Genomic DNA, 26,886 nt, shown 5'->3' on the forward strand with positions numbered 1-26,886 from the left:
ATGCCTAAACGCACCATTCCCAGGTCATCCATCCGCTCCCCTCCCCTTCCCCGCCGGCACTGCGCTGCACTTCGAAGCCTCGGCCACTAGGGGGTAGTGGCGGCCGTGGATCCCCGAGAGCCCGGCGGCTCGGCCATCGCTTGCTCTCGCCTGGCACGCGGCTCTCGGCCGTGGATTAGCGCAGCTGGGGACGTGGGAGCGCGCGGGCCCCGCCCCCGGCCCAGCGCGCCCGACAGTCGGGGCGGCGAGCGAGCGGACTCGGGGGGCTGCGAGCGGCTGGCCGGGCGGCTGGCCGGTGCGCGCCGCCTTCCCGGAGCTCGATCGCGCGGGGCCCGGCGGCAGCAGCGCCGGGGCTCCGGGCCGCCCGCCCGCCCGTCCGTCCGTCCGCCCGCCCGTCCGCCCGCCCAGGGCTCCGGGGCGCACCATGGCGCTGCGCGCCCGGGCGCTCTATGACTTTCGGTCGGAGAACCCGGGCGAGATCTCGCTGCGGGAACACGAGGTGCTGAGCCTGTGCAGCGAACAGGACATCGAGGGTTGGCTCGAAGGGGTCAACAGCCGAGGCGATCGGGGCCTCTTCCCGGCCTCGTACGTGCAGGTCATCCGCGCCCCCGAACCCGGCCCGGCGGGCGACGGTGGTGGCCCCGGCGCCCCGGCGCGCTATGCCAACGTCCCGCCCGGCGGCTTCGAGCCCCTGCCCGCCGCTCCGCCAGCCTCCTTCAAACCGCCGCCCGATGCCTTCCAGCCGCTGCTGCAGCCGCAGCAGGCGCCGCCGCCCAGCACCTTCCAGCCGTACGGCGGGGGCGCACAGCAGCCTCTCTACGGCGGCGGAGGCGGCTACCAGGCCAGCCTGGGCAGCGACGACGACTGGGACGACGAGTGGGACGACAGCTCCACGGTGGCCGACGAGCCGGGCGCTCTGGGCAGCGGCGCCTACCCGGACCTCGACGGCTCCTCGTCGGCCGCCGGCGGTGGCGCAGCGGGCCGCTACCGCCTGTCCACGCGCTCCGACCTGTCGCTGGGCGCTCGTGGGGGCCCGGCGCCCGCGCAGCACCATCACGCGTCCGGGGCCAAAAGCTCGGCCACGGTGAGCCGCAACCTCAACCGCTTCTCCACCTTCGTCAAGTCAGGCGGGGAGGCCTTCGTGCTCGGGGAGGCGTCGGGCTTCGTCAAGGATGGAGACAAGCTGTGCGTGGTGCTGGGGCCCTACGGCCCCGAGTGGCAAGAGAACCCCTACCCGTTCCAGTGCACCATCGACGACCCCACCAAGCAGACCAAGTTCAAGGGCATGAAGAGTTATATCTCCTACAAGTTGGTGCCCACGCACACCCAGGTGCCCGTGCACCGGCGCTACAAGCATTTCGATTGGCTTTACGCGCGCCTGGCCGAGAAGTTTCCGGTCATCTCGGTGCCGCACCTGCCCGAGAAGCAGGCTACGGGCCGCTTCGAGGAGGACTTCATCTCCAAGCGCCGGAAGGGCCTGATTTGGTGGATGAACCACATGGCCAGCCACCCGGTGTTGGCGCAGTGCGACGTCTTCCAGCACTTCCTGACGTGCCCCAGCAGCACGGACGAGAAGGCCTGGAAACAGGGCAAGCGGAAGGCGGAGAAGGACGAGATGGTGGGCGCCAACTTCTTCCTGACCCTGAGCACGCCCCCGGCCGCTGCGCTCGACCTGCAGGAGGTGGAGAGCAAGATCGACGGCTTCAAGTGCTTCACCAAGAAGATGGACGACAGCGCGCTGCAGCTCAACCACACGGCCAACGAGTTCGCGCGCAAACAGGTGACGGGCTTCAAGAAGGAGTACCAGAAGGTGGGCCAGTCCTTCCGCGGCCTCAGCCAGGCCTTCGAACTGGACCAGCAGGCCTTCTCGGCCGGCCTCAACCAGGCCATCGCCTTCACCGGAGATGCCTACGACGCCATCGGCGAGCTGTTCGCCGAGCAGCCCAGGCAGGACCTGGACCCCGTCATGGACCTGTTGGCGCTCTACCAGGGCCACCTGGCCAACTTCCCGGACATCATCCACGTTCAGAAAGGTAAAGGCGGGGCTGGGAGGGGTGACTGGGACGGCAGGGGGTGGGCACTGTGCGTGGTGATGGGGCAGGACTGCCACTGCCAGGGCCTCTGGAGTGCATTTAGGGGGTGGGTTTGAGGACAGCTAGCCATCTCCTGCTAGTTCCCTCCCGTCTGGGAGCCAGTATTCTGGCAAAAAGACTGAGTACTTTCTGTGACGGCTGAGTTGTCCTTGTAGAGTATGAATGGCTGGGTAAGGACCTGAGGCTCTGGGAAGGTAGGTCAGGGTGGAACCAAGACCTTGTGAGGCATGCACTTGAACGCCGCAGGGTCATTCATGGATGGGTTTCAGGAAGCCCGGAAGGAGTAGGGGAGAATGGGTGGTGCCCTCTCTCCTCCTGCGGGTCCCTTAGTGTCTGGCTTGGGTGGAGGAATTGCACTGGGGCAGACTCTGTAGCCGATGGGAGCAGGAGGTCATGGGTCGGGGGCTTCCCGAGGCCCTTAGCGCTGTAACCCGACTGACATGAAGCGCATGGTGTAGAAGAGCAGTGCGGGGAGACTGCACAGAACTCACAGAGGGTCGGATCTGAGGCGAGCAGTGCTGGCGTGCCCAGCGTCGGGGTTCATTCTGCTACTGTTAGTTATTGGTGAAAGAGCTGGGAATTGAATATTTTTGGTTTTGTTTGATAAGGTCAAGGACAGCAGGAAAGCCTACCTGAGTATGCATTGCTTGGTTGAGAGCAGACAGGGAGGTGTGGGTGGCAGGGGGGAGGCGGTCCTGCCTGTTACAGCCCAGTATAGGGGAGCGGGAGGAGAGAGCGGTGCAGGCTGCCCTGCGTGGTGGGGGTAGCTGGGCTGGGCAGGGCTGGCCTTGCGCTGCCAGGTCGGCCGGCCGGCCTGCGCTTCATGCTGAGCTGGGCTCTCGATTGTCTTCCTGTCAGTCCCTCGGCGGGGCGGGTGAAGATGCCCACAGACAGCAGTCTCGCTCCTGCTTCCTTCCTCCCACCATGGGGAGATGGGTCGGATGTGGGAGGCTTCATGTCCTGCCTCGTGTCCAGCCGTGGCTGCTGCTGAAATGCAGCAGGCTGGACTCTGCCTTAGTGATTTTTAATAACAGATAGAAAGTTTTTTGCAGTTTGTCACTGGTCAGCACAGTCCAGGATTGGAGGAGCTGTTTGAACTGTAATGGAGGTGCTGGTGTGGATTGAACCTAATCTGTGGCTCCCCCCCCTTTTTTTTTTTCTGTGTAAGTTGTCAATCCTTGACTTTCTGGCTGATGTTGGTAGAACTGATGTGAACTTACACTAAGTTTTTGTTACTATAACGTGTTGAGTTTTTTAAGGCGGAACCTAAATACTAACATTCCATTGTATTGCATCACGCTAGGCCCAGGCCGGCTGCCCTCCGACAAGTTTTTGTGACTTTAGGCAGATAGCTGGTACGTAGTTGAAAGTGGACAGGGATGCCAGGCCCAGGCTGGAGGTGGGAAATCACCTCCTGCAGATCGTCATCAACTCACTGGGCCATACACAGCCTTTGCCAGGTACCCTGCTGCTTCGTCTTAAATCAACTTTTTTTGTTGTTTAAATCTTGGAACTGAAATTGTCTCCTATTGTTTGGAGTTTGAAAACCCCTCTTCCCTTGGTGTGTGTTTTCCACGGAGCCGGCATCCCCAGGTGACGAGTCCCGAGGCTGTACTGCCATGAAAGCTGTAGTGTGGAGATCGTCTCCGTGTGCCCAGTGTTGAGGGCGCTGGGAGGCGGGCTGGCGCCTCCTGAGCCTCTCAGCTTTCCTGCAGCTTTGACCCCGGGGTGGGCTGCCTTTTCGTCTCTGAGATCGCCTCAGAAGCGTAATCACATCTCAGGTCTTACTGTGACTTGTGAAAGAGAACAAAGGAAAAGTAATTTTAAAAAAAAGCTTTAGCAGCTTAAGTAGTTTTTGTCCTAAGTGCTCGGCTTAAAGCTTACATCCCTGCGTGCCTCTTGAGTTCTTACTGATCTTCCAGCTTTGCTTTTCTAACCGTACATTAGGAGACTCATCTCGAGGTGAGATGGAGTGTGGTTCGAAGATGCCTTTTGCTGGCTGAAGCAGTTAAGAGGACTGTTCAGGCACCCTTGGGCCCCTGTAGGCCACGTGTGACTGCTGGGTTTTACAACAGGAAAAATGTGGTTTGCCCTTCCACGCGCTTGCCAGCTGGTGGACAGCAAAGACTTTTCCATCCCAAGGCGGGGCTCTGGCGGAAGATTGGCTCCACTATAATCATCAACTGTCCTAAGTTTCTCCAACCTGTTAGTTATCTTTTTAAATGGTCTTTCCTGAGTTTTCTTTGTTAATAAACACTGGGTGGAGAGGCAGGTCCTGCTGGGTCCCTCTTAACCCAGCCAGCCTGGGCCTCAGGCTCTGAGTGTCGTCTGCCCTGTGCACACCCAGCCTGGCTGCTGGACGGAATGGTCCCATTCGGAAAACACGGGGCCCCGACTGGTGAGGCCCTGGCCACAGGGCAAGGACGGAAACCCCAGACACTGTGAATGTGGTGGGTCGGCGTCTTCCGACTGTATCTGATGCTGTGGCAAGGGCTTAAGAAGGATGATTTGGGTGTAAGTACTTCCTATGGAAGTGAAGAAAGCTGTGTGGCTGCATCAGCTGAAAGAGAATTCTGATTCATCAGCAAATGAGGCCTTGGATAAAAACAGCCACTTCGGTTGTGGAGTCAGTGAAGAAAGAAGGCAGTTTTGCTGTGGTTTGGGGTACATGGATATTCAGTGCTAGGTTGGTTTGACAGGCTTCTCGCTTTGAAAACCTAGCATGGGAGTGCCTTAAATTCTTTGCTGCTAGACAGTTGATTGATTAGCTAAGTAGCATGCTCAAGTCTGTCACTGGTGCATCATCCTGGGGTCTTGTTTACTTTCTGCCCTGCCCGCCGTCTGCCCTGGTAATGCTGTCACTGCTGAGGGTGGAATATGCACAGAGTAGCATGCTTGGCACGCAGTTTTGTTTTCAGAGATCTCATTAACCCATGGTACTGAATCAAGCTGACCCTGTGCCTAGCAAGTTGGTGTGATCTTAAAGCCTTACATTGATGCCTCGGACCCTCCTGTAAGGGAAACCCCAGGAAGGTTAGATGGTCCGACACGTGGGTTTTGTCTGTGTTTATGAACAAGGATAGAATGGCTGAAGGGAGTTCCTGAAGGTGAAATTCCTCGATTCCAAAGTAAAGCTCTGAAGTCGTGTTAGATTTGTCAGTAAAATCCAGCTTGCACCGTGAGAAGCCGGAGAGGCAGGACGAGGTAAGGAGGAGGGCAGTCTAGTTTCCTTGGCTCTGAATTGAATGGGGTCATCTGTGCTACTCTTGAAGTGTGCCAGGTGGAGCCCTCTCTGCAGTCAGAAAGTAGGCACCGTGGTAGTGGGTCTCCCCATCTGCCTGGCTAGAATTTCACCATTGTGCCGCCTTGGCCTGGTGTCCATCAGACATCAATTAAAGATAGCCAGTGGAGTCCCGTAGGGTACACCAGGTAAGGCTGGGCCGCACTGAGCCCTTCCCTATCTCTGCCCCATTCTCCTGGGGCTAAAAATAGCCCCAAGAGGGTGGTGCCCGGAGTCTGGAGAAACAAAGCCTCGGTGGCTGAAAATTGAGGCCATCGCTCCCTTTTGTTTTAGCCCAAATTTGAACCCGTTTCTCCCCAGCTTGTTTTTGGTGAAGAGACTTCACTTCTAGCTTTAACCTTTGGCCCAGTTTGTGTTTTCTCAGTGAAAATTAGGCAACCCTTAGGACTTTGCAAACAGATGACTCAGTTCCTCGTTTAAAATGTCCATGGCACTAGTCACGTGGTCAGGAACCCTGGGGGAGGGACGTTGCCCCTTGGCACCCTGTCCACAGTGCCCTGGTCCCATGCTTTGCCTGACTTTGTGTTGAGCTGGGAAGCCCCTTTGGTCATAGAGCAGATGTGAAGGAAGCAGAGGCCTAGGCCCCTCTGCACTGCACTCCCAGGGGCTGCGGGAGTGTGTGGGGCCACTGGGCCCTCACCTTCTGCTTGGGAATGCTGGGCAGTCTGGCTGGTCATCTTAGGGTTTCTGAGTGCAGTGGCAGAACTCCAACAACTTAGAGACTGTGTGGTTTATTTGTAGATGTCCCTTAAACTGTGTTCCTTTTTCTCAAGTTGAATGGAAACCAGTTGTGGTATTATTTCTGTTTTAAATCAAACTCTAACATCAAGTTAGCTGGAATGTGCCCCTATGATACCATTCACTGAATGGTCACAAATCAGCCAGCACTGCCATATTAGCTGGGCTTGATACGGTTAGATCCAGGAGACAGCCCGGGCTAGAGCCTGCCCACACCGTCGGGGGCGCAGGACAGAGGGCAGTAGGAGGGGACTCTGGAAGTTCAGCTCTTGCTGTGCCAGGCTGCCAAGAGCGTGTGGGAGAGAGCTCTCCTGTAGGTGGAGGAGATGGCGCTGGGCAGGGCTCTGGAGCAGCGGAGTTCTCCAGGTCAGAAGGGCGTGGGCAGAGGGGCAGTCAGTCTCTGTGGTGTGGGGTCTGGGAGAGGCAGGCTAAGGGTGTGGGGAAGCTTGGGCTAGGCTCTTATGCCTCCTTAAGCCCTAGTTCTCCCACTGGTGAAGGGCAAGCAGCACTTCAAATGCTTTGAAAAGGGGAGGCACTCTGCCTTCAGAGACAGCTCCTGCAATGTTTCCATCAGCCCCCTGCCCCTGCCAACCTGTCCCTGGCAGAACTGCCCAGGTCCCTAAGGAGGCCGCACTGTAGTGAATGCTGATGTTCGTCAGTTACACACGGAAGTGATGGCAGCAGAGGGACAGAGTCGCAGTCTTGGAGTCCCAGGTTTGTCAGTTGTCTCCTTCCAGCAGACCCTGCTGCGAGCTGGTTGTGCTGCAGGGCAGTCACTGAACATTTCTGAGCTCTGCCTCCTGCACAGGTAATGTGCGGTTCACGGACTCCTACTTAAAGCACTGCTTTGTTGGTTGACTTTATTTTCCATTTTAATAGCATCGTGTCTGTATTGAAAATAAAATACTCTTAGGTGTGTAGTAAACCTTCAGACATGATCACGGGCTGCTGTCCAGCGTGTTCTGTGTGCTTCTGTGTGTCTGGGAACTGGGAGCCTGCAAGTCCTGGATCAGTTACGGAGAGCGCAGGTGTGCACATTCAGGTCCAGTCAGCAAACACGCACCTGCAGCTTCCCCTGCCAGGTGCATTGTGTGTACTGGTGATTAACCCTGGCCTCCTGCCCCCAGTGAGGGCTCCCAGGTGTCTGCATCCAAGGCATGGAAGCCAACTGGGCAGACAGTCCCTTCTGGGACCTCATTTTGAGTTGCAAATCCTATCTCCTTTCTTATACATATAAAGCTTGAGTCCCCTTCAGGATGAGGAGTTGGAGTCTGCTTTCCCAGGCCAGAAGCAGGGAGCTGGATAGGAAGTGGAGCAGCGAGGACACGAACTGGTACCCATATGGAATCCTGGTGCATTCAAGGTGGGGATTTAGCCATTAAGCTACCGCACTGGAGTCCGAGCTGTCATTTTTGAGTAATTATTTCATGCAGTGCTAGGTTTTTCGTTAGTGTAGCTCATGTTTTTGTGTCCCTGGGCAATCCATGAATAGCGAATACTTGATAAGTGCTATTGAATTGATGAAATAGATGCTGAGTAACTACTTCCTGGCTTCTGCAGCTTATAGAATGTTACTATATTTATGTAGTAGCAGAATTTTTAAAAGTCCAGGAAATAAAGATCTGGATCTGTCTTATGGATGAGATCATTAACATGTGAGTGATTTAAAAGTTAAAAGGGTCTATGAATTGACTTTCCAAGGCTGACTGGGGAAAGAGAAGGCTTTTGAAAACGCTCTGTGTGCCAGGGAGATAATACACACATGTGATTCCGCCTTATATTGGTTTGTGGTGTTGGAAATATGTATCCGTACACACACCCTTACGTGGAAATTGCCCCCTGGTCTTGGATGTGCTTTAGGAGGTTTGAGGAGCACATGATGGGCTGGTCCTCAGTGCCCAGGTCAGTGAGGGGGACTGGCAAGCACGTAGCTGTTAGCAAACACCGTGACACACACGGTTGTGGACATGTGCTGTGATGGGATATAGGGCAGAGGAGGATGTAATAAACCATGAGAAAGGGAAGGGGAGTCCAAGGTGGCTTCTTCCAATATCAGTCTAGTTTTAAACAGGGAAAGGTTGCCAAGTCAGCCGAGCTGAACGGGACTTTGCAGGCCAAGGGAGCCATGTGTGCAGAGGCCGGGGGTCCAGTCGTGGCTGCTCTCTGCAGCAGTGACGGAGTAGTGACAGCGGGGAGTTGGGCTGCACTCTGGATCTGCAGAGTCAGAACTCAGAGTCATGCTGCCCGAACGTGAGTGACCCTCAGAAAGTGCCTCCGTGCCTTTGACGTGTGCTGTGTGTACAGCCACCATTGCAGGTGTTGGGAGATCAGACAGGGTGCTCACGTGGTCAGGTCCCAAGGAGGGGATAAAAGGCTGGCCTGTTATGAAGTGAAATGGGGGCTTAAACAGAAATGGTAATGGGGGGAGGGAAGTTGGGGGAAAATATGCCAGAAGGGGGTGTTGGCTTGTAGGGTAACAGCCGAGCGCAGTGCAAGATGCCAGGCAGACCAGGAACTGCCAGGCCACCAACAGAGCTGATTGGAGCAGGACCTGCAGACCAGAGCCCAAGGGCCATTGCTTGCCAGCACTGAAGCTAAGGATGGTTTTTATAAGTCTGAATTATTCCATTATTAATGGTTACCTAAGTACCTGCACAGTGACCCTTATTTTGCTTCTTGACCCGCAAAGCTAAAATATTGGGGCTGACATTGATGAAGCATGTTAAGCTACTGCCTGTGATACTGGCATCCCATAGGAGTCCTAGTTCAAATCCTGGCTGCTCCACTTTCTGTTCAGCAGTCTGTTAATGTGCCAGGGAAGGCAGCAGAAGGTCCACGTACTTAGAACCCTGCCACTCATGTGGGAGACCCAAGGGGGGAGGAGTTCCTAGGCTCCTGGCTTCTGACTTAGCCTAATTCATCCTGCTCTTTTTTTTTTTTTTAAGGAAAAATTAGAGAAAGATTTTTTTTATCTGTGGGTTCATTCCCTATATAGCTGGACCAGACCAAAGCCAGGAGCCAGAAACTTCTTTTGGATCTCCCATGTGGATGTCGGGGCTCAAGGACTTGAGACATCTTCTGTTGCTTTCCGAGGCTGTTAGCAGGGAGCTGGATTGGAAGTAGAACAGTCAGGACTTGAACTGGCAACTCAATGGGATGCAGAGTCTTAGTGTGCTGTGCCACAATACCAGTCCCCAGCCCTGGCTTTTGCGGCCATCCCGGGTGTGAGCCAATGGATTAAAGATCTCTTTCCCTCTTTTTCCTTGTCTCTTCATTTTCGCTCTCTGCACCTCCCCTCCCCATCCCTGTATCTTTTTCTGTAACTCTACCTTTCAAATAAATCTTTTTTTTTTTTTTTAATTAAAAAAACTAAAATGTTTGCCACCTGGTCCTTAAAATGTGTGCTGACCCTTGTGAAGAAGTAGGATAATGGAGTGGAAGTATGAGGGGAATAGTAATTGTTACTGTAGATCAAGTACTAACTGTGTGACTGGAAGTGTTGGTCCTAATAGGCACCTTGTGTCCTGGTTCCGTGCTCGAGCGGGCAAGGCAGCCGAGTGGTTGAGGGGGTGGATGAGAGCTAGGTCGGTCTGAGTTCCTGCCAGCTTGACTCACTGGCTTATCTCAGCCTTAGCCTCCTCAGGTGTCCGTTCAATACTTGTATGTTAGAACTTAGTGGTTTTTTTTTTTTAATTTTAAGAGATGTACATTTTTTTTTTTTTAATTTACTTGAAAAGCAGAGTAACAGAAATGGAGAGACAGGTCTTTCATCTGCTGATTTCACACTCCCTGAATGGCTACAGCTGCCAGATCTGGGACAATCCAAATCCAGGAGCTTCTTTTGGGCCTCTCACATGGGCGCAGGTGCTCAAGCACTTGGAGCCATCATCTGCTGCTTTCCCAGACACATCAGCAAGGAGCTGGATCAGAAGTGGAACAGCCGGGACTCGAACCAGCACTCATGTGGGATGCCAGCACCATAGGCTGTAGCTTTATACACTGTGCCACAGCACTGGCCCCAGTGCCTCGTGTTTTATTTAAGCATTGTTAGCGGCTGTATTGATATCCTAGGGCTGCTGTGATGAATTATCATAAGCCAAAGAACTAAGTGTGACATGTGGGTGTTGACCGTGCCTGCTGTAAGGGCTACTGGCGGCCACTTCCTTGCCTCTGCTGGCTGTCGATTGCTCGTCTTCTCTGGCTGGCACCCTATCTCTGCCTCTGCCTGCATTGTCCCTGTGCATTCTCTCTGGAGAGATGCCTCCTCTGTTTTGCATTTTCATTTCTTTTTATTGAAAGGCAGAGATTTCGCTGTGCTGTTGTGCTCCCTAGGTGCCCACAAGGGCCAGGACTGGGCCAGGTTAGGGACAGGAGCTCAGTTCCAGGGGAGGGACTCAGGTCCTGGGGCCATTGTTGCTGCCCGAGCTGCTCACCACTCCCACCAAGAGGCATTAATTCCATGTGATGACTAAAAACTGAAGCTCAGGGCAGTTGTGGTTTCCAGGGTCACACAGTTGAGGAGGAGATGGTGTGTGCACAGGTGGGAAAATGGAGGTTTGCTTTCCGGGCAGCCAGCAACTAGGAAAGGTGGTTTTGGTTTTTAAAGATTTATTTTATCTTTATTGCAAAGTCAGGTGGAGAGACAGAAAGGAAGATCTGCTATCCAATGATTCACTCCCCAAGCGGCCACAACGGCTGGAGCTGCACCAATCTGAAGCCAGGAGCCCAGAGCCTCTTCCAGGTCTCCCACGTGGGTGCAGGGTCCCAAGGCTTTGGACTATCCTCTACTATTTTCCCAGGTCACAGGCAGAGAGCTGGATGGCAAGTGGAGCAGCCTGAATACCAACTGGCGCCCATATCAAGCCACTAGGTTACCGCACCGGGCCCCTTTGAAAGATTTGGAGCTTGACATTGCCATCTTAGTTGTGACTATTACTGAAGGGCTGTACTATTTTAGTAATATAGGGGAAAACAGTGGAGGAGAGTGGGAATGGAGAGGATGAAAAGGGAAATCCTTGAGCTTATGGAACTGCATCATGAAAAATAATTTTTTTAAAAATTACCATCTTAATGGCTGTTACAATAGCTGTATGTGTTGTGAAGATTCACTGTTCCGCCAGCCACTGTGCTGCATGTTTTGAGTTCATTGCATCTTCTTAAGCCTCCTAGAGACTGAAAGCTAGCGGGCTTTTGGAAAGCCTTCCTCTGGGATGTGTGCAGAGACAGGGCTGTTAGCAGGTGCTCTTGAGACACCTGCCGGGTGGGTGGGGCTGCTATGGCCAGGAGTGCTGCCTTTGAGGCTTAGGAAGCAGTGATGCCGATAATAGAAATAGGCAGGTCAGGAAGTGTGGGGTTAGAAGGGAAGATAAGGCATGGGGCTCAAGGAAATCTCAGAAAACACCTGTTGTCCAGGCGAATTATTGCACCTGGTTGCCATTTGAGATGTTTCACAAAAGTCTCCTGTTGTGTTTCAGGAGCTTTTCATGCCGGTGGATGTCAGTGCAATTGCTTCACGCTTTGGTGTTTTAAGTCTCATATTATAAAAGTTGGTGTGTCTCTGGGTGCTTTACTTTGCCTGTAGTTGGTTATTTTGATGATGTCCCACAAGGAAGTCCAGAAACGGCCGGAGTCTGCCAGTGATTTAAAGGATTTTTAAGCTCTCGAGATTAAAAAAAAAAAAAGAACTTACTGTATTGAGAGAAGCGGGAACCCACAGGGCTGAGCAGGCTGTCCTTGGTTTTTGCACAGCCAGTGCAGGAAGTACTCACGGAGCCTGGTGGCCCTCAGGTGCTGCTGTGAGGGGCCACTGATGATAGCAGGCACAGTGGGCATGGCCTATCAAGTCTTATGCTGCTGCCCTGTTAGTCCCACTGTGGCTTTGGTGGCAAGCTGGGACAGTGGAACTTAAATTTCATCTAAAAACCAGACATCGTTTGGCAAGATTTCTGGAAACAAAGAAATAGGTTGCTTGCAGCCCTGTCGGGTCCTAGCCACCCTATGAAGGATCTGCAATGTAGAATTCTCTCAACTTGGGTCTCCTTAGCCTTTCTTGACTCACATCCCACTTTTGGTTATTAGGTCCCGGAGGTTCTGGTGCCATGGAGTAGCGGCTGAGCCTCCGTCTGTGGCACCAGCATCCCAACAGTGCAAGTTCCACCTGCTCCGTTTCTGATCTAGTTCCTGTTATTGCGACTAAGAAAGCAGCAAAGGATGGTTAAAGTCCTTGGGCCCTTGTTCCCAGCTCCGGAGCAGCCCAGCTCTGGCCTTTGCAGCCATTTGGGTAGTGAGATCTCTCTGTAAATCTGCCTTTCCAATACAAATTAAAAATTTAAAAGAAGACTCAGATCTTTTAAAAAAAAATTCTTCCAAGGGTCACTCTTCATTCCAGGACCTTTGCTGTGCGTCAAAGGTCGACCAAGCCCCGAGTGCTGGGAGCTTGGTGTCTGGTCCTGCCGTGTGCGTGCAGGTGGGTGCCCGCATACTCAGCCCAGGCAACCAGCAAGGCAGAAAACAAGAAATTCCGAGCTGCGGTTCTTGGGCATCCGTTGTGTTCTGTGAGTTTTACATCATCTGAAGGGTTTTACTTTACGTAATCAGTGGTGTGGCTTTTTGCTCATTATCAATCGATTACTTCGGTGAATGTTTTCCTCCATCCTGCATGTCATTCTCTCCCACACATTAGGTGACTGCTGAATGAAGCTGGAAGGCAGCTGCAGCTGATTTAGGATACAATAAGGTTCTTTTTCTTTTTTTTTTTTTTTTTACCTTGAATAAATTAGTTATATTTTCAGGTCCAAAGTAAGCTTAGAGGCCTGAATTCTTATTGATTAACTGATTAAAGAGACAGAAAACAGGCACACTGTCACCCAGAGGTTCATTCTCTGGATTCCTGCAGTGGCCAGGACTGGGCCAGGGCTGAAGCCAGGAGCCAGGAACTCAGTCCTGGGCACCCGTGGGGAGGTAGATACCCAGCTGTGGAAGCTGTCACTGTGACCTCAGGGTCTGCAGGGACAGGCAGCCACACTGCCATCAGGAGCTGGAGCCAGATGTCCAAGCCAAGCACCCCAGCGTGGGACATTGGTCTCTTAACTCTTGGTTGAGTGCCCACGACAAGGTCTGGATTCCTAAAATAACAGGCAGGACTTTTCTCGTATGCAAGTTATTACCCTTGCTTTGACCCTTTCCTAGCCGTTTTAAAAACGGTCCTTAAGTTCTGTCTGTTGGGGCCAGCACTGTGTTATACTAGTCTAGGAGACCTCTGCCTGCAGCACCAGCAACCCATCTGGGAGCCTGTTTGAGTCCTGGCTGCTGCACTTTCCAACCAGCTCCTTGCTAATGCACCTGGGAAAGCAGCAGTGGATGACCCAATTGCTTGGGCCCCTACACCCATGTAGGAAACCTAGAGGAAGCTCCTGGCTCCCAGCTTTGGACCAGCTCACCTCTGGCCAGTGTAACCATTTGGGGAGTGATCCATTGGATGGAAGAGAACTCTCTCCTTTGCTCTCTGAAACTCTGAAAAATAACTACATCTGTTAAAAAGTTCTATTTGTTATTCATTGCATTTCCTGAATCAAAACTGAATTTTTTCATCAATGCATCCTTGAATTTTGGTACACTAAGTGCCTTCAGAAAGGTGCTTTCAGGATCAGTACTGGCACGCTTCAGAGCTGAGCAATCTGATCCAGTCTTTGCACTCAGTATGTCCTAAGAGAATGAAGCTTGCCAGGCCCAGGAGTGGTTAGCGGGTCACTGGTCTATGTCCCTTAGGCTTCTCTGTGGATTGCTGCTAAACTGGGGGCTGTGAGGTGCCAGGGCCAAGGGCACTGCCCAAGATGGGCAGGCCCAGGCTCATGAGCAAGCTGGACGACATAGCTAGTCAAATTATTTCGTCTCCCTACCTTCACTTCCCTGCCCCCACCAGGAAATGGGGTGGGAAGGGTTGAGTGCCCTTCTTCTGGGGCTAAAGGAGAGACGGTGAGACCCAGAGCCCAGGTGGGTGCAGAACCTGTGTGGTTGGCCCCCCTTGGGACAGCGGGCCACCTCCCGTCGTGGAGGCTGATGACTGCTGTTGGTTCTCCACTGGGAAGGATCTGAAAAAGCCACTCCCGGAGCACAGAGCAGGAAGGGCCATTGCTGAGTGGGTGGAGACCCAAAGGAAGGCATGGAAGGCGATGGGAGGGTAAGAAAGGGACCAGTTCACTGCATTAGCACTTTCTTTCCACATTTTACTTGTACCAGGACATCCAGTGGTAGCAGTGAGGAGGTTCTGCTGGGCCGACCCCCTCTCTGTCCACCTTCCACGCCACAGCTTCCTGGGGGGGAAGCCATCCAGTCGGCGTTTTGGGCATGTGCATAATCTCAAAATTTTAGTGTTGTTGTTGTTGTTGTTGTTGTTTTTCCTGAAGAAGATACAGCCTTTGAATGCCTGCTGCTTAGTGCTTGGCGCCCAGGTCGGACTGGGTGAGGCTTGGTGGAGAGCACTTGGGGGCCAAGGAGGTGGTCGAGAGGGGCAGAGAGAGGGGAATCTGACAGGAGGCAAGACAGCTTCCCCAAGGGCCCTGGTCAGAAGGCAGACGCCGACTGTGCTGGCGGGTTTGTTCCCTGTCACTTCCTGTGTCAGAAGTTGCCAGCAAGGTTGCCTCTCCTGGGAGGGAGACCTAGAGGAAAGTGGTGTGATGTGCCTACTGGCTCGACCTGTGGGGTGCCTGGTGTGTCCCCGGGCAGGTGGGGATGCCCAGTCTTCACTCCTGGCGGATGACGTGCCTTTTGAATACTGGAGAGTTTCGGAGCACCGCACTGACTTCCTGCGTCACACACCGAGTGTCTGAGAAGGGCTCTCTGGGTTCTGAGCCCGCTAAGGTAATTTTATTAATGAACCTTGTCATGAGTCAGTTGTTTGGGTTGGTTTTGTATTCATTGCAAACAGGAGTAACGTAATCCCTCCAAAATTGAGCACATGTGTTTTATACTCAGGGGCATGCTTGTCTGTTGCTTTGCTCTGGTTCACCAGCCTGACCATGTTTCGGAACTTTGTAGGACACAAAGGAAAAAGACGGGAAAGGGTTGGTGGTGAGTTTAGGACCTCAGGTTTTCTCTAGAGCTGGGTTTGAGAATGGAGAAAGGGGCCAGGTCAGAGTATCCTGTTTTGAGCCTGCGCAGCAGGGGAAGTGTGGAAGTGAGCCCTGTTTAGAATGTTGTACACACTGAGCCAGTCAGCCTGAGAACCAGGAGGTTTTAATAACAGGTTTTGAAGCAAGGCAGAAATGCTGGCTTAATTTTTCCTTTGGCCTCTCAAACTATGGAAAGGGAAGGATCCTCTTTAGCAGCCAGCAGCAGGGTTAGGTCCTGATTGTCGGTTGTCTTTTGTTTGTTTTTTATTTGAAAGGCACAGTGGCAGAGACAAGAGAGAGAGCACTTCCATCTACTGGTTCATTTGCCGAATGGCTAGGAGGCTGGGTCTGGGCCATGCTGAAGGCAGAGTTTGCTCTGGGTCTCCCACGTGGGCGTAGGAGCTCAAGACCCTGGGCAGCGTCTGCTGTTTCCCAGGTGCGTTAGGAGGGAGCTGGATCGGAAGTAGGGCAGCCATAGAATCAGAAGGCTTAACCTGCTACATCATGATACCAGCTCCACCATTGCCTGTCTTAATACACTGACTGCCAGTCTTTGCCCATGAAGAGGGCAGAGGATCCCCTCTCAGAGGGTATGCTGGATGATGTGGCCAGTTGAAGGAGCTGCGGACTGCCAGGCAGTAGGCCTGGTGGGGTCAGGAATTAGCTGCGGGGCTTTGGGCAAGCCCTGGTACCAAAATCTCTTCTAAGGCCCTTTCGGCGACAAAAGGTAAATTAAATACAGTGTGGGAATCAGTTCTGCCTGGCTTTTGCTGGAGGCAGTCTTACAGGACAGGCATGATAAAGGACAGCCCAGGACCGTGCTCCTCCTGCAGGGAAGAGGTCTCAGCTTGAGTGGCCTTGACATGCTGTGTGACTTCTACCAGGTTGTGGTCCCTGTGGTTCACCGTTGAGGCACCCCTTGCAGGAGGACCAACTGTTGCCCTTCAGGAGCACCTGAGGAGGCGAGCTGTAGGAGCGTGAAGTGGGGAATGCAGGTGGCTGCGTGTGTCAGCCGCTTCTAGAGCTGTGTGCTCCTGTGGACGACAGCAATTGCTGTGGGAATATTTTACTCTTTAAGGAGAAAGTCAGTACTGCTCTGTATTGTCAGTCCCTTCTTATTTAGTTAGAATTCAATATATGCCAGCATTGCCTTTTTTTTTTTTTTAAGATTTATTTATTTATTTGTTTGAAAGGCAGAGTTGTAGAAAGAGAGAGGAGAGACAAGAGATGGATCTTTTTACCTGCTGGTTCACTCCAAATGGCCGCAATGACTAGGACTATGCCAGGCCAAAGCCAGGAGCCTGGAGCTTCTTCTGAGTCACCTGTTTGGGTACAGAGGCCCAAACATTTGGCCCATCCTCCACTGCTTTCCAGGCTACATTAGCAGGGAGCTGGAGCGACTGGGACTGGAACCTGTGCCCACAAGGGATGCTGGCACTGTAGGTGGGATGGCCTTACCCACACACTACAGCACCAGCCCCATATTGCCTTTCTCTCCTGAAAGCTTCATGTGTCCATGTTGTTCCAGGTACAACTCACACCTGTCCCTTGGCTGGAGGCAGTTCCGTGGCCATGGACTCCCGGCCTTCATCCCCTGCCCTAAAACGCCTTGCCTCTGATGGCTCCTTGGGGGATCCCCCCCACCGTGGGTGTTACAGGCTCTTTTGTTTATTTTGACAATGACTTTGACCAGGGACCTCATTGTTTAATTCTTCTCCCTGTTTTTTCATTCCCCTCTTCTTTTTGGAAAGCAGTGGGTCCATAGTGAAGTTTATGGAGGGAGAGGGCCTTCCTGGAGGAGGCAGGTCCCTCCTAAATTAGCCTCCTTATTTTTAAGGAGAGCACTGGAAATCTTTGCCTGTTTTTGTATTGACTCCATGATAAAAAATGTGTGGTCTTGTTCAGTGAATTCTGGGCATCATTTTTCGCCTTGATTTACACTCCTCTGGGGTTTGGTTTAAAAAAAAAATTCAGTACAGCTGAGAGAATGCTTAGTTGAGACTGTGTGCTTTGTTACAGGCCTGCAGCTGGCCGGGTGGTGCCTCCACAGTTATTGCTTAAGCAGCTCCAGATTAATCTTTAAAGCTGCATTGGAAGCCGCAAGCCTGTGACGAGCTCACTGTGCCCCAGCGGTTTTCTTCTCCAATCTCCGCGTCCTTCCCTGCTGCTTGTCACTGACAGTTTTGCTCTTGGCTTTGCTCATGACATTCACGAATACCTGCAGCGGCAGGCGGGACTGGACCAGGCCAAGGCCAGGGGTTCACGTGGGTCCCAGGGACCCAGCTGCTGGAGCCACCACTGCAGCCTCCCGGGTGCTCATTAGCAGTGAGCTGGAATCTGGAGCAGAGCCCAGACTTGACTCAGCTGTTCTGCCAAGGATATCGTCGTCCCCAGTGACAGCTTAGCCCCCGCTCCTTTAAAATTGTAAATATGGGGCCCAACACAATGGCCTAGAGGCTCAATCGTTGCCTGGCATCCCATAAGGTGCTGGTTTGTGTTCTGGCTGTTCTACTCCCATCCAGCTTCCTACTTGTGGCCTAGAAAAGCAGTAGAGGATGGCCCAAGGCCTTGAGACCTTATGACCTTTACCCGTGTTGGGAACTCCTGGCTCCTGGCTTCGGATCGCCTTAGCTCCGGCTGTCGCCACCACTTGGGGAGTGAACCAGTAGATGGTAGACCTTTCTCTTTGTGTCTCCTCCTCTCTATATCTGCCTTCCAACAGGAAAATAACATCTTTTAAAAAAAATTGTAACGATAATGTATGAAGTCTAGAAACATGTACTGCATTCCCGGTCAGACAGGTATCAGGTCAGCCGTGAGGGCAGAGCCATTTACAACCAGACATGAATGCTGCTTGTAGTAGTACTGCTATTTCACATCCCAGCACTGCCTGCAATGCTTGGCTTGGAAAAGTGTGCCCCCACATTTCCTGGAGGAGAGCAGGAAGCTTCCTGGGACCCAGAGAGACTCTGTGTGGGTCTGCCCCCAGGCGTTTGAACCTGTTGCTGTTGTTCATAGTTGTGGCTCGAGCAGTTAGAGAAAACCCTCCCCTGTGTTCCTGTTTGCTCCAAGTCAGTGAACAGTAAGCTACCTTCCCCAGTTGACTCCCTGTCTATTAAAATGCATATGGGGAAAGCTAATTGAAGGATTGTGAGATGAATGTTTTTAAAAATAAAAATCAATTTCCTTGTGGAAAGAACTATGCTTTAAAAGTTTTTATACAACTTTATTCAGCTTGAGTTTTTGAAGGCCCTCAGAGTTGCTCTTGTGAATATTAACAGCGCACTGCTATTCTCTCCTTGGGTAAAGGCGCGGCTGCTGTCTTTTTGACCCAGGATCCTGTCAGCAGGACCACCCCCTCCTTTCTGTGTGTGTGTGTTTGTGTGTGTGTGTGTGTGTGTGTGTGTGTGTGTGTGTGTTTTGTTGCTACCCAGTTGTTTCTTGTTCATTGTCTTTCTTTTTCAAGTAGATCTGGGAGATAATTTTAACTGAAAGGAGTTACTACTTTTGTTGTCATGGGTACAGAGGCCAGCATTGTGGTGCAGCAAGTTCAGCTGCCACTTGGGAGGCTGGCAAGCCATACTGGGGTGTTAGGTAGTGTGCCTGGGAAGGTGGTAGAGGAGGGTTCATGGGCATGGGCATCTACCATCTACATGGAAGACCAGGATGGTCTTATGGAAACATTCTCTTCCTGTTTATACACAACTTTTTTTTATCCCTTTATAATATGCTACTTAGTACTTTTGTTTAGATTCTTAATTATTTCATTTAGATTTATTTAGATTCTTAATTATTTCTGGATGCCTGTCATCTCAAAAAATAATGCTGAGCAGCTCAAACAGGAACTTCTTAAAAAAATATATATATATCTATGTTCCATATATGTGGTTCCTATCTGTGCTGCGTTAACGCAATACCATGATATATCAGGATGGCAGCAGCTTTTTTTTTTAATCCATGTTTTGCTTTGTGACACTCTCATTAGATTACTACGAAGATAAAGAGAATCAGACATTTTGTGAATGAAGGGATTTGCAAACACAATTAGTATACTGAATGAAACAAGATTCCAGGGGAAATTTCAAAACCCCAAGCTGTTTCTTTTACATACTCACACAACAAAACAACAACCTGGGACTTTGCAAGGGAGACCGGCACGGGTGCACTGGGCGTGTGGCAGCTCTCAGCCCCGCCGGAGCACCCTGCTCTCCCTGGGCCCTTAAAGCTGTCTCCCAGGTTCTTGCTGCTCAGCCAACACTTGCTGCCTCTAAGGATGTGCCTTAGCAGGAAGCTGGGATCAGAACTGGAGCCAGGACTTCAACCAGGCACTCCACTATGGGTCATGGAAGCTTACTGCTGGGCCATACGATCACCCCTGTGTTATTCTGAAGGAAATTTAGAAACTGGCATCTTCCTTTTCACCATTGAGTAAAGCTAAACATTGCTGAAGCACAGACTCCGTGCTTCCTTCCCTCCTCCAGGCAGGCTGCCTTGCCTTCCCCACACGTTGCATCCTCGCTGTTTCTCTCTGCCTGCTTGTCTTTTAGCCTGGTTTACCAGAGCACTGCACGGAGTTGAAAAGTCTGGTTGTGTCTATGTGATGTGATTGGTGCTTCCCAGGAGCCCATGACTAATCCACATTTTGCCCCTTAAATATCCTAAGCCTTTAGTGCCCTCGCTTGCCTGTACTGGAGCAGCCCAGCCAGCACGGCAGGTGCCCACCTCCCTGCCAGGAGGTTAGCATGCCTCTGGTGCCATTCATATCACAAGATCCAGGTTTCAGACTCATTGATCCCCTGGAGGGTAAGCGGTGGGCTCTTCCTGCTCTGTCTGGTACTCTGGCTGTGGGTGTCCAGCGGGACCAGAACCATGCAGTTGTGTCTCACTCCCTGTCCCCCTCGTCAGTCTGGGGTCCCCCTTGCTGCAGCCATGCATTCAGTTTGGAAGAACAAGACATGTGCCTAGCTAGCCTGGAGGAGGGTGCTCTCCAGGTGGAGGCCGAGGACATTGCCAGGCATCCTCCCTGACCCTGGTATGGTTTCCAAAATTTATGTTCTAACATGTGCTATTGTTTTCACCTGCAGGAGCTCTTACCAAAGTGAAGGAGAGTAGGCGCCACGTGGAGGAAGGCAAGATGGAGGTGCAGAAGGCCGACGGGATCCAGGACCGCTGCAACACCATCTCTTTCGCCACTTTGGCCGAAATCCACCACTTCCATCAGATTCGAGTGAGAGACTTTAAATCACAGATGCAGCATTTCTTACAGCAGCAGATAATATTTTTCCAAAAAGTGACCCAGAAGTTGGAAGAAGCTCTTCACAAATATGACAGTGTTTAATGACTGGACATTGGATTGTGGACTCTTTGGTTGTTGTTGTTCAATTAAAGGATAATTCTGCGGGAGAAAAAAAAACTGCTATCAAAGAGCTGTTGCCAGCTAACAGTGGTGGCACAATGATGGCTTTGTGCTCAACTGAAACCCAGCTGAGTATAGAATTATGGTGGAAAGAAAGAGTTCATATGGTCATATAATAGGAACAGTACCACGCATTGTAACTAAATTATACTATGTATGCCTACACTACCATTGTAACTTTTGGAATAATGATTATACTATTTGCCTTATTGCTTTTTCCAAGTATGGGTATTTTAGTGCATACTTTGTAGACCTCAGAACCCATGAAGGGTCTCAAAGAAGCTGGCTAGATCAAAGCCTGCTGCGGATGCCTTTTTACTCTCATAGATTGGGGTTACCTAAATTCAACCTGTTCTCTGTTTACAAACTCCAACTAGAGCAGCTATGCGACTTTGTGCCTTTAGACTCTTGGTTTTTCTTTTCTCCCCTCCCCGAACCTCCTCTTCGTAAGTCATTTGAGATGGAGTGAAAGACCAGTACATACCGTGACACACTGATGATAACCTCATGTTGGCAGTGGGGTTGGGGCGGGGAGGATCGACTGCCATCAGATTGCATGGCAAGCACTACCTCCTGGTAAGATGCTGGCAAATGCCGAGGAGGGAGACTGGAGGCTCGTCTTTGGCTGTGAAATCCATCAGGGAAGACACAGGGCCGCTGTATTCCCTGAGATGCAACAGTAGCATAGCCTCTTCACACAGGTGCCCGAGGCTTTGGCATGGAGGTTTCAGCAGAGCCTGTCTTGGAACAGGCAGGAGGAGTCTGGCCCATCAAGGGGTGCAAGAACAGTATCAGTGACGACACACATGTGATTTCAGTTCTTGAAAGGGCTTGGTTTTTATTTTCTCTCTCTCTCTCTCTCTTTTTTAACCTTGAATATTTTTTTTTAATGGATCTACACTGTTAACTGATTGAGACTCCACTGTGATTTCACTCGTTTACTTAATTAAAAACTTTCAGGGATGTCTGTAAATTTCAGTGTTATACATGATGCAAAGTGATGTTGGTTGATCTAAGGAGGGACCAGAAATAATTCCTACTATTCCAGATACTCAAGGAAAAAAAAAATATTTATACTGTGTTAAAAAAAAAAGTTAGTGTTGATAAATCCTCCCCATCTCCCCAGGACACATGTCCTTAGAAATGATTTTTAAATATATTCTTTTACTATTTTTTAAGGAAAACACAAATAGCTGATAAATACCAAAAAGATTCAAAAGCAGCTTAACTTAAAAAGCACAAAGAGGTTTCTGGCTGGAAGTGCCGAAATCTCAGATGTTTTTGATAGTTGCTGAGCTCAATGATAGGATTGTTGAGTTTACAGATCTCAAAACTGTCACTGAAAGGTTCAAATACCCACTGTTGATGAAGTCAGACTTAGGCCACCTCCCAAATCCTGGGGTACCGAACTGGTAACGCGGAAGTAAGGAGGCGGGTCCGAGCCGTGGGCAGGAGCCGTGATGGAGGAGAGACCACGTGCAGACAGACCAACCAGGATGGGTTACTGCGGCAGTCACTCAGCAGCAACACCGGCTTTTTTTAAAACAACAAGTCTCACACATGGGCTGAAATTTTAAGATCAGATTATCGTCATTTTGATCATCCGTCCAAATTTTGTATGTTAGCTTACCTGGAGCCAGATTCACATCACATGGCTTTGTCTTTGCTACAGATTTGTGCAACTGTCACCAAATACATCATTCTCTAAAAAAGAACTTTGATTTTCATCTGCAGCAAACTAAAACACAGCCTAAGCAAAACTCATACCTAAGAGTATTAATTTTATTGCAGAACTGTGGAGGCTCTAATTACAGTGTTTCATTTGAGTCTGTATGGGACAAGCAAGCACTATGCTTCTCGATGATTTGAAGGTCACTTTCATATGCCTCTTTACTTTGATGGTGGTTTGATTTTTCTTTTCTATTTTTTTTTTAAAGTAAAATCACTAAACTTGTGCAATGGAAGCATGGAAGTTACTGAAAATGTCTGTGATTGTACTTTAGCCAGGGTGGAGAGAGCTTTGCTTAAAAAGGAGTATAAGGAAGTATGAAGTCATGCTGCCTACTTCTAAGAGAACTGAGTTTCTTCATAACGACATGCCATTACAATGCCACTGATTCGTAAGGGGCTTCACAGTTAATTCTGCGGGGAAGGACACCAGAGTTATCAGCGTTCATTTTCATCTATCTGCTAACGTTCTTGGTCCTATTGAAACATTTCAGTATAGACAGATACTGCAATGTTAATACCCAAGAGAAAAGCCATTATCATGTGTATGCTGGTCAGGATGATCAGTTTGAGACAGTTTTTTTTTTTTTAATAAAATATCATACCCTTCATGCCATAATTTGTCTTTATTTCTGTGCTTCGTAATTCTGGTGTGTGATGTGTTTATAATGTGAGGGTGTACCCCTGAGCCTGGTTTGGGTATTTTAATTACAGATGGAGTTGATGATGTACTGTGGCTCTAATGCAACAAGACTGGTTCTACAGCCACCCACCATCACCCCATTACCCTGGCAGGCTGCTATAACTGGAGGTACCACTCACACCCAGAGTGAGGGGGCACGCTGGAAGTTGAAACACAGAGCCAGTCCACTTAGACTCAACAAATGCAGGAGTCCAGATTTTCTGGCTCTTTGCTGGTAGTTGTATCTATTCCTAACAATACGGCAGATTTTTAAATGGAAGATTTCAGTTGTCTTGCATTTTGCTGCTGTTCTCATAATTCAGGACTTGAACAATGTTCTCATCTGTCAGGTCAAACTTGTAAAGTTCATGTGTAAACCTTGAAGTTTTATCTGTTGGTCATTGCTTTAGCTGTTTTTTTCATTTATGTCTTCATTTTTTCAGAATGAAATACCTTTAAATCCATAGATAGTATCCAATTTTCTCCTTTTTCTACTTTGTCTTTGGTTAACAGAATAAGTGAATCAGGGTACTATTTATTTGTAGCATAGGCATATAGGATATTGTTTTTTTCTTCAAAATGTTATGATTAGCACAGATCAACTCTGTATATCTTAAAAAAATAAACAAGCATTGCTTTATTTCTCAGCTGCAATACGATATAATTCTTTTTTCTCTAGTTGTCAAGCAGGCATTCATTCAATGTGAGACTGACACAGAGAAGCGTAGGTCCCGTCAGCTTCCGTCTGTAGTTGCCATGTGAATTGTTCCTGTGAAACTGCATAGCTGATTTGATTCACTGAAAACCATGAGCTGGTTAAGTCTCTGCTTCAGTTAGGTACATCAGTAACTCAGCGTAGAGCAGTCACCTGTGAAGTGTTTTGACATAAGTTACGGTGACTCCAACACCAAATACTAGTAGGTGCTCGAGTAGAGTTCTTCACACATCATGCTGGGTGGCAGAATCAGGCTGGCCCAAACCCCTCTGAGCCAAATGATGGCCCTGGTGCATCCCACAAAGGACCACTAGGAACCCAGCTTGTGCTTTGGTGGCGAAGTGTTCTCTTGTACCTGTTGACCAGTATGTCCTTGTCCCTTTTGTTTCCTTGTGACCTGGCATTCATGGCATCTTCCAGTATTTTCTCAGCCCTGGCCATTTTTCAGTTCACAGATCAGCTTGCGTTACTGGTTGTGTGGAACAAATCGCTCATAGTTTGGGAAGACGCATGAGAAGGAGGTGTTCTCTTAGCATATGCAAGGGAAGAAAGGAATGACTGCTGCCTTCAACATGAGCGTTAATGAATAGCCCTCCTAACAACCTAGGAGGGAGATTCCATGTCCAGCTTAAATATGAAATTTTCATTTTATTTGAAAGACAAGAAGATGCATCTTCCTTTTGCTGACTCACTCCCCCAATGCTCACAGCAGCCAGTACTGGGATAGGTTGAATCCAGGAGTCCAGAACTCCACCTAAGTGTGCCACACGGGTGGCAGGGCCCCAAGCACTTGAGCCAAAGCTCTGCCTCCTCAGGTGAGTGCCTGAGTATGAAGTTGGAGCAGTACAAGAACTCAAATCTAGATGCTGCAGGATGGGATGTGGCTGTTCCAAGCACCGACTCGACTACTGTGCCACACACATGTCCGTGTCCAGCTTCTCTAGAAGACTTAAAACCAGATTTTGTATCTCTTATCCAGAATCACAATTATCGAATGATGGGACTGAGGTTCAACTTTGGGATTTAGCTTTGTAAAGTGGATGATCCTGGAGGGCATCTCCCTGCTTTCCAGAACTTCCGTGGCACCTTCCCAGGTCCCCTCTGCTAGACTGGCAAGGATTCTGTCATCTTTGGTCCCTGGGTACAAAGTCTCAAAGGCAGCCTCTCAGGATCTTTGCATCTATTTCTGCTGAGAAGTAGGTGAGCCTACTGGAGACTGGGCCACACACCAGCTGTGACCTAGTGCTGTTCCTCCTCCACCTCCACACAGGTGTAAGTATGTTTCAAATGCTACCAGAAGACTGTGCAAAGCTGACCTTGTGTTGTAGTTGGTTAAGTCATTGCTTGGAATGTTGGCATCTCCTGTGGGCGCTGGTTCAAGTCCAGGCTGCTCCACTTCTGGTGCAGCTCCTGCTGATGCACCTGGGACATCAGCAGAAGATGGCTGGAGGACTTGGGCTCTTGCCACCTACGTGAGAGATCCAGATGAGAGTTCTGGGTCCTAGCTTTGGCGTGACCTTGGCTCAGCTGCAAGCATTTGGGGACTGAACCACTGAATGAAGATCTTTGTTTCACCCTCTCTCTAACTTTGCCTTTCAAATTAAAAAAAGAGAGAAAAAGTCACTTAAAAAAATACAAGGAAGATCCTTGACAGAGCTATGGGTCTAATTTCTCTGGGACAGAGTTAGGGTTAGCAGTATCCAGAACACACTGGTTGCAGATGGGAGCCCTTGGGAGCTCTGAAGTAGTATGCTCTGGGGGTGGACGGGGGTGGGGGGAGAGTCTGAGGAATGGTAGGGTAGGTTGTAGATGCATACTGGTGTGTTTTAGTTTCTGGGCTCAGAAACTAAAACTCAGCAGGGGAAAGCAGGCCTGCTACTCCTGCTGAGGCCTCTGACTAGGGGTCATGGCTGTAGCCTTTCCAGGAGTCTCAGGGCCCTCCCACTTTATCCATGCCCCCGGAAAGTCAATACCATCACCACTGTAGCAGAGAAGGAACTCCCTGAATGATCACACTGAGCTGCTGTCTTAAAGGACAGTTCAACTTCACTGAGCAGTCTTGTATGTACAGTGTGCCAAGGCTGGTGAGCTATAGGAAGCCATCTGCAAGGGGCTCAGAAACACAAAATGTGTGACGGGGTGCTGTGTGCCCCGACTCTGCTGTGGCAGGATGCATCCAATGGTTTAAGGTTTTCAGCCACTCCAGGAAGTGTCTCTTAGGACAAATGCTGTGTTGCTGGACTTTCCTGCAGGCTGACAGCCAGAAAGAAGGCAATGCTTTGGAGCCAGAGATCTGTGTCCCAACCTGTGTCTCCACTCCCTGAGCTCAGGCAGGGAATCCATCACTGGGGTGCAGTTTCCTCATCTGGATGGATGTTTATTGGGTTATAAATCATGTAAAATCCTGAACCATTTTTACCACACATCCTCAAAATAACACATGGGAAGTGATTAAAATTTAAAAAAGAAATCCCAGAAGTAGTATTTGAGACACAATAGCTGGATTCTGGAATGTTGTGTGACCCTGGCTGTACATTTTCTTGTCTGCAGCAGGATACAGTATCCCCTTTACACATAATAGAAAATACAGGTTTTGGGGCCAGTGCTATGGCTCAGTGGCTAAATTCTTGCCTTGCATGCACTGGGATCCCATGCGTGTGCCAGTTTGTGTCCTGGCTACTCCACTTCCCATCCAGCTCCCTGCTTGTGGCCTGGAAAAGCAGTAGAGGATGGCCCAAGGCCTTGGGAGACCCAGAATTTCCTGGTTCCCAGTTCCTGGCTTTGGGTTAGCTCAGCTGCGGCCACTTGGGGAGTGAGCCAGCAGACAGAAGATCTTTCTCTGTGCATCTCCTTCTCTCTCTAAATCTGCCTTTCCAATAAAAATAAACAAATCTTAGGGGAAAAAAAATTACAAGTTTTGTGAGACTTGAGTAGCAAAGGAAAACCTCTGAGCTCAAGACGGGATCCCCTGTGATTGTATGTGAAGGCATGAGACAAAGGATTTAAGGGAAAGCATTGTGTGCATCTGCTGTACTGTGGAAAACAGGTCCAGGTGGACGGGGCTTCCAGCAATCCCCACCTCTGTTCTTCCCTTCTGCCCTGT

The 26,886-nt window shown here is 50.3% G+C and overlaps 1 protein-coding gene and 1 long non-coding RNA gene across 4 annotated transcripts; both read left to right on the plus strand.

The window, feature by feature from the left end:
- Positions 1-254: 254 nt before the first annotated feature.
- Positions 255-26,431, plus strand: SNX18 (sorting nexin 18). 3 transcript variants are annotated; one of them, XM_040977534.1, is made up of 3 exons: positions 258-2,033; positions 20,327-20,469; positions 26,036-26,431. In XM_040977534.1, the coding sequence occupies exons 1-3, from the start codon at positions 425-427 to the stop codon at positions 26,105-26,107; spliced, it is 1,824 nt and encodes a 607-aa protein (XP_040833468.1). In that variant the 5' UTR covers positions 258-424; the 3' UTR covers positions 26,108-26,431. The 3 variants fall into 3 exon arrangements, with proteins under 3 accessions (XP_040833467.1, XP_040833468.1, XP_040833469.1); XM_040977535.1 differs by lacking the exon at positions 26,036-26,431 and having other exon boundaries at positions 258-1,768; positions 1,991-2,033; positions 20,327-23,432; XM_040977533.1 differs by lacking the exon at positions 26,036-26,431 and having other exon boundaries at positions 255-2,033; positions 20,327-23,432.
- On the plus strand, positions 2,270-6,092 carry LOC121154532. Its single transcript, XR_005883545.1, has 2 exons — positions 2,270-3,256; positions 3,438-6,092. It is a non-coding gene; the product is annotated as an uncharacterized LOC121154532 (long non-coding RNA).
- Positions 26,432-26,886: the final 455 nt, after the last annotated feature.

The sequence above is a fragment of the Ochotona curzoniae genome, unplaced genomic scaffold (genome assembly GCF_017591425.1).
Source record: "Ochotona curzoniae isolate NIBS_2020 unplaced genomic scaffold, NIBS_Ocur_1.0 contig_2754, whole genome shotgun sequence".
NCBI lineage: Eukaryota > Metazoa > Chordata > Mammalia > Lagomorpha > Ochotonidae > Ochotona > Ochotona curzoniae.

Excerpts from the sequence above, each read along its gene's own strand:
- SNX18 (XM_040977533.1), top strand. The coding sequence starts at position 425 with ATGGCGCTGCGCGCCCGGGCGCTCTATGACTTTCGGTCGGAGAACCCG. Across the intron at positions 2,034-20,326 it reads CATCATCCACGTTCAGAAAG|GAGCTCTTACCAAAGTGAAG; the intron begins GTAAAGGCGGGG and ends TTTCACCTGCAG.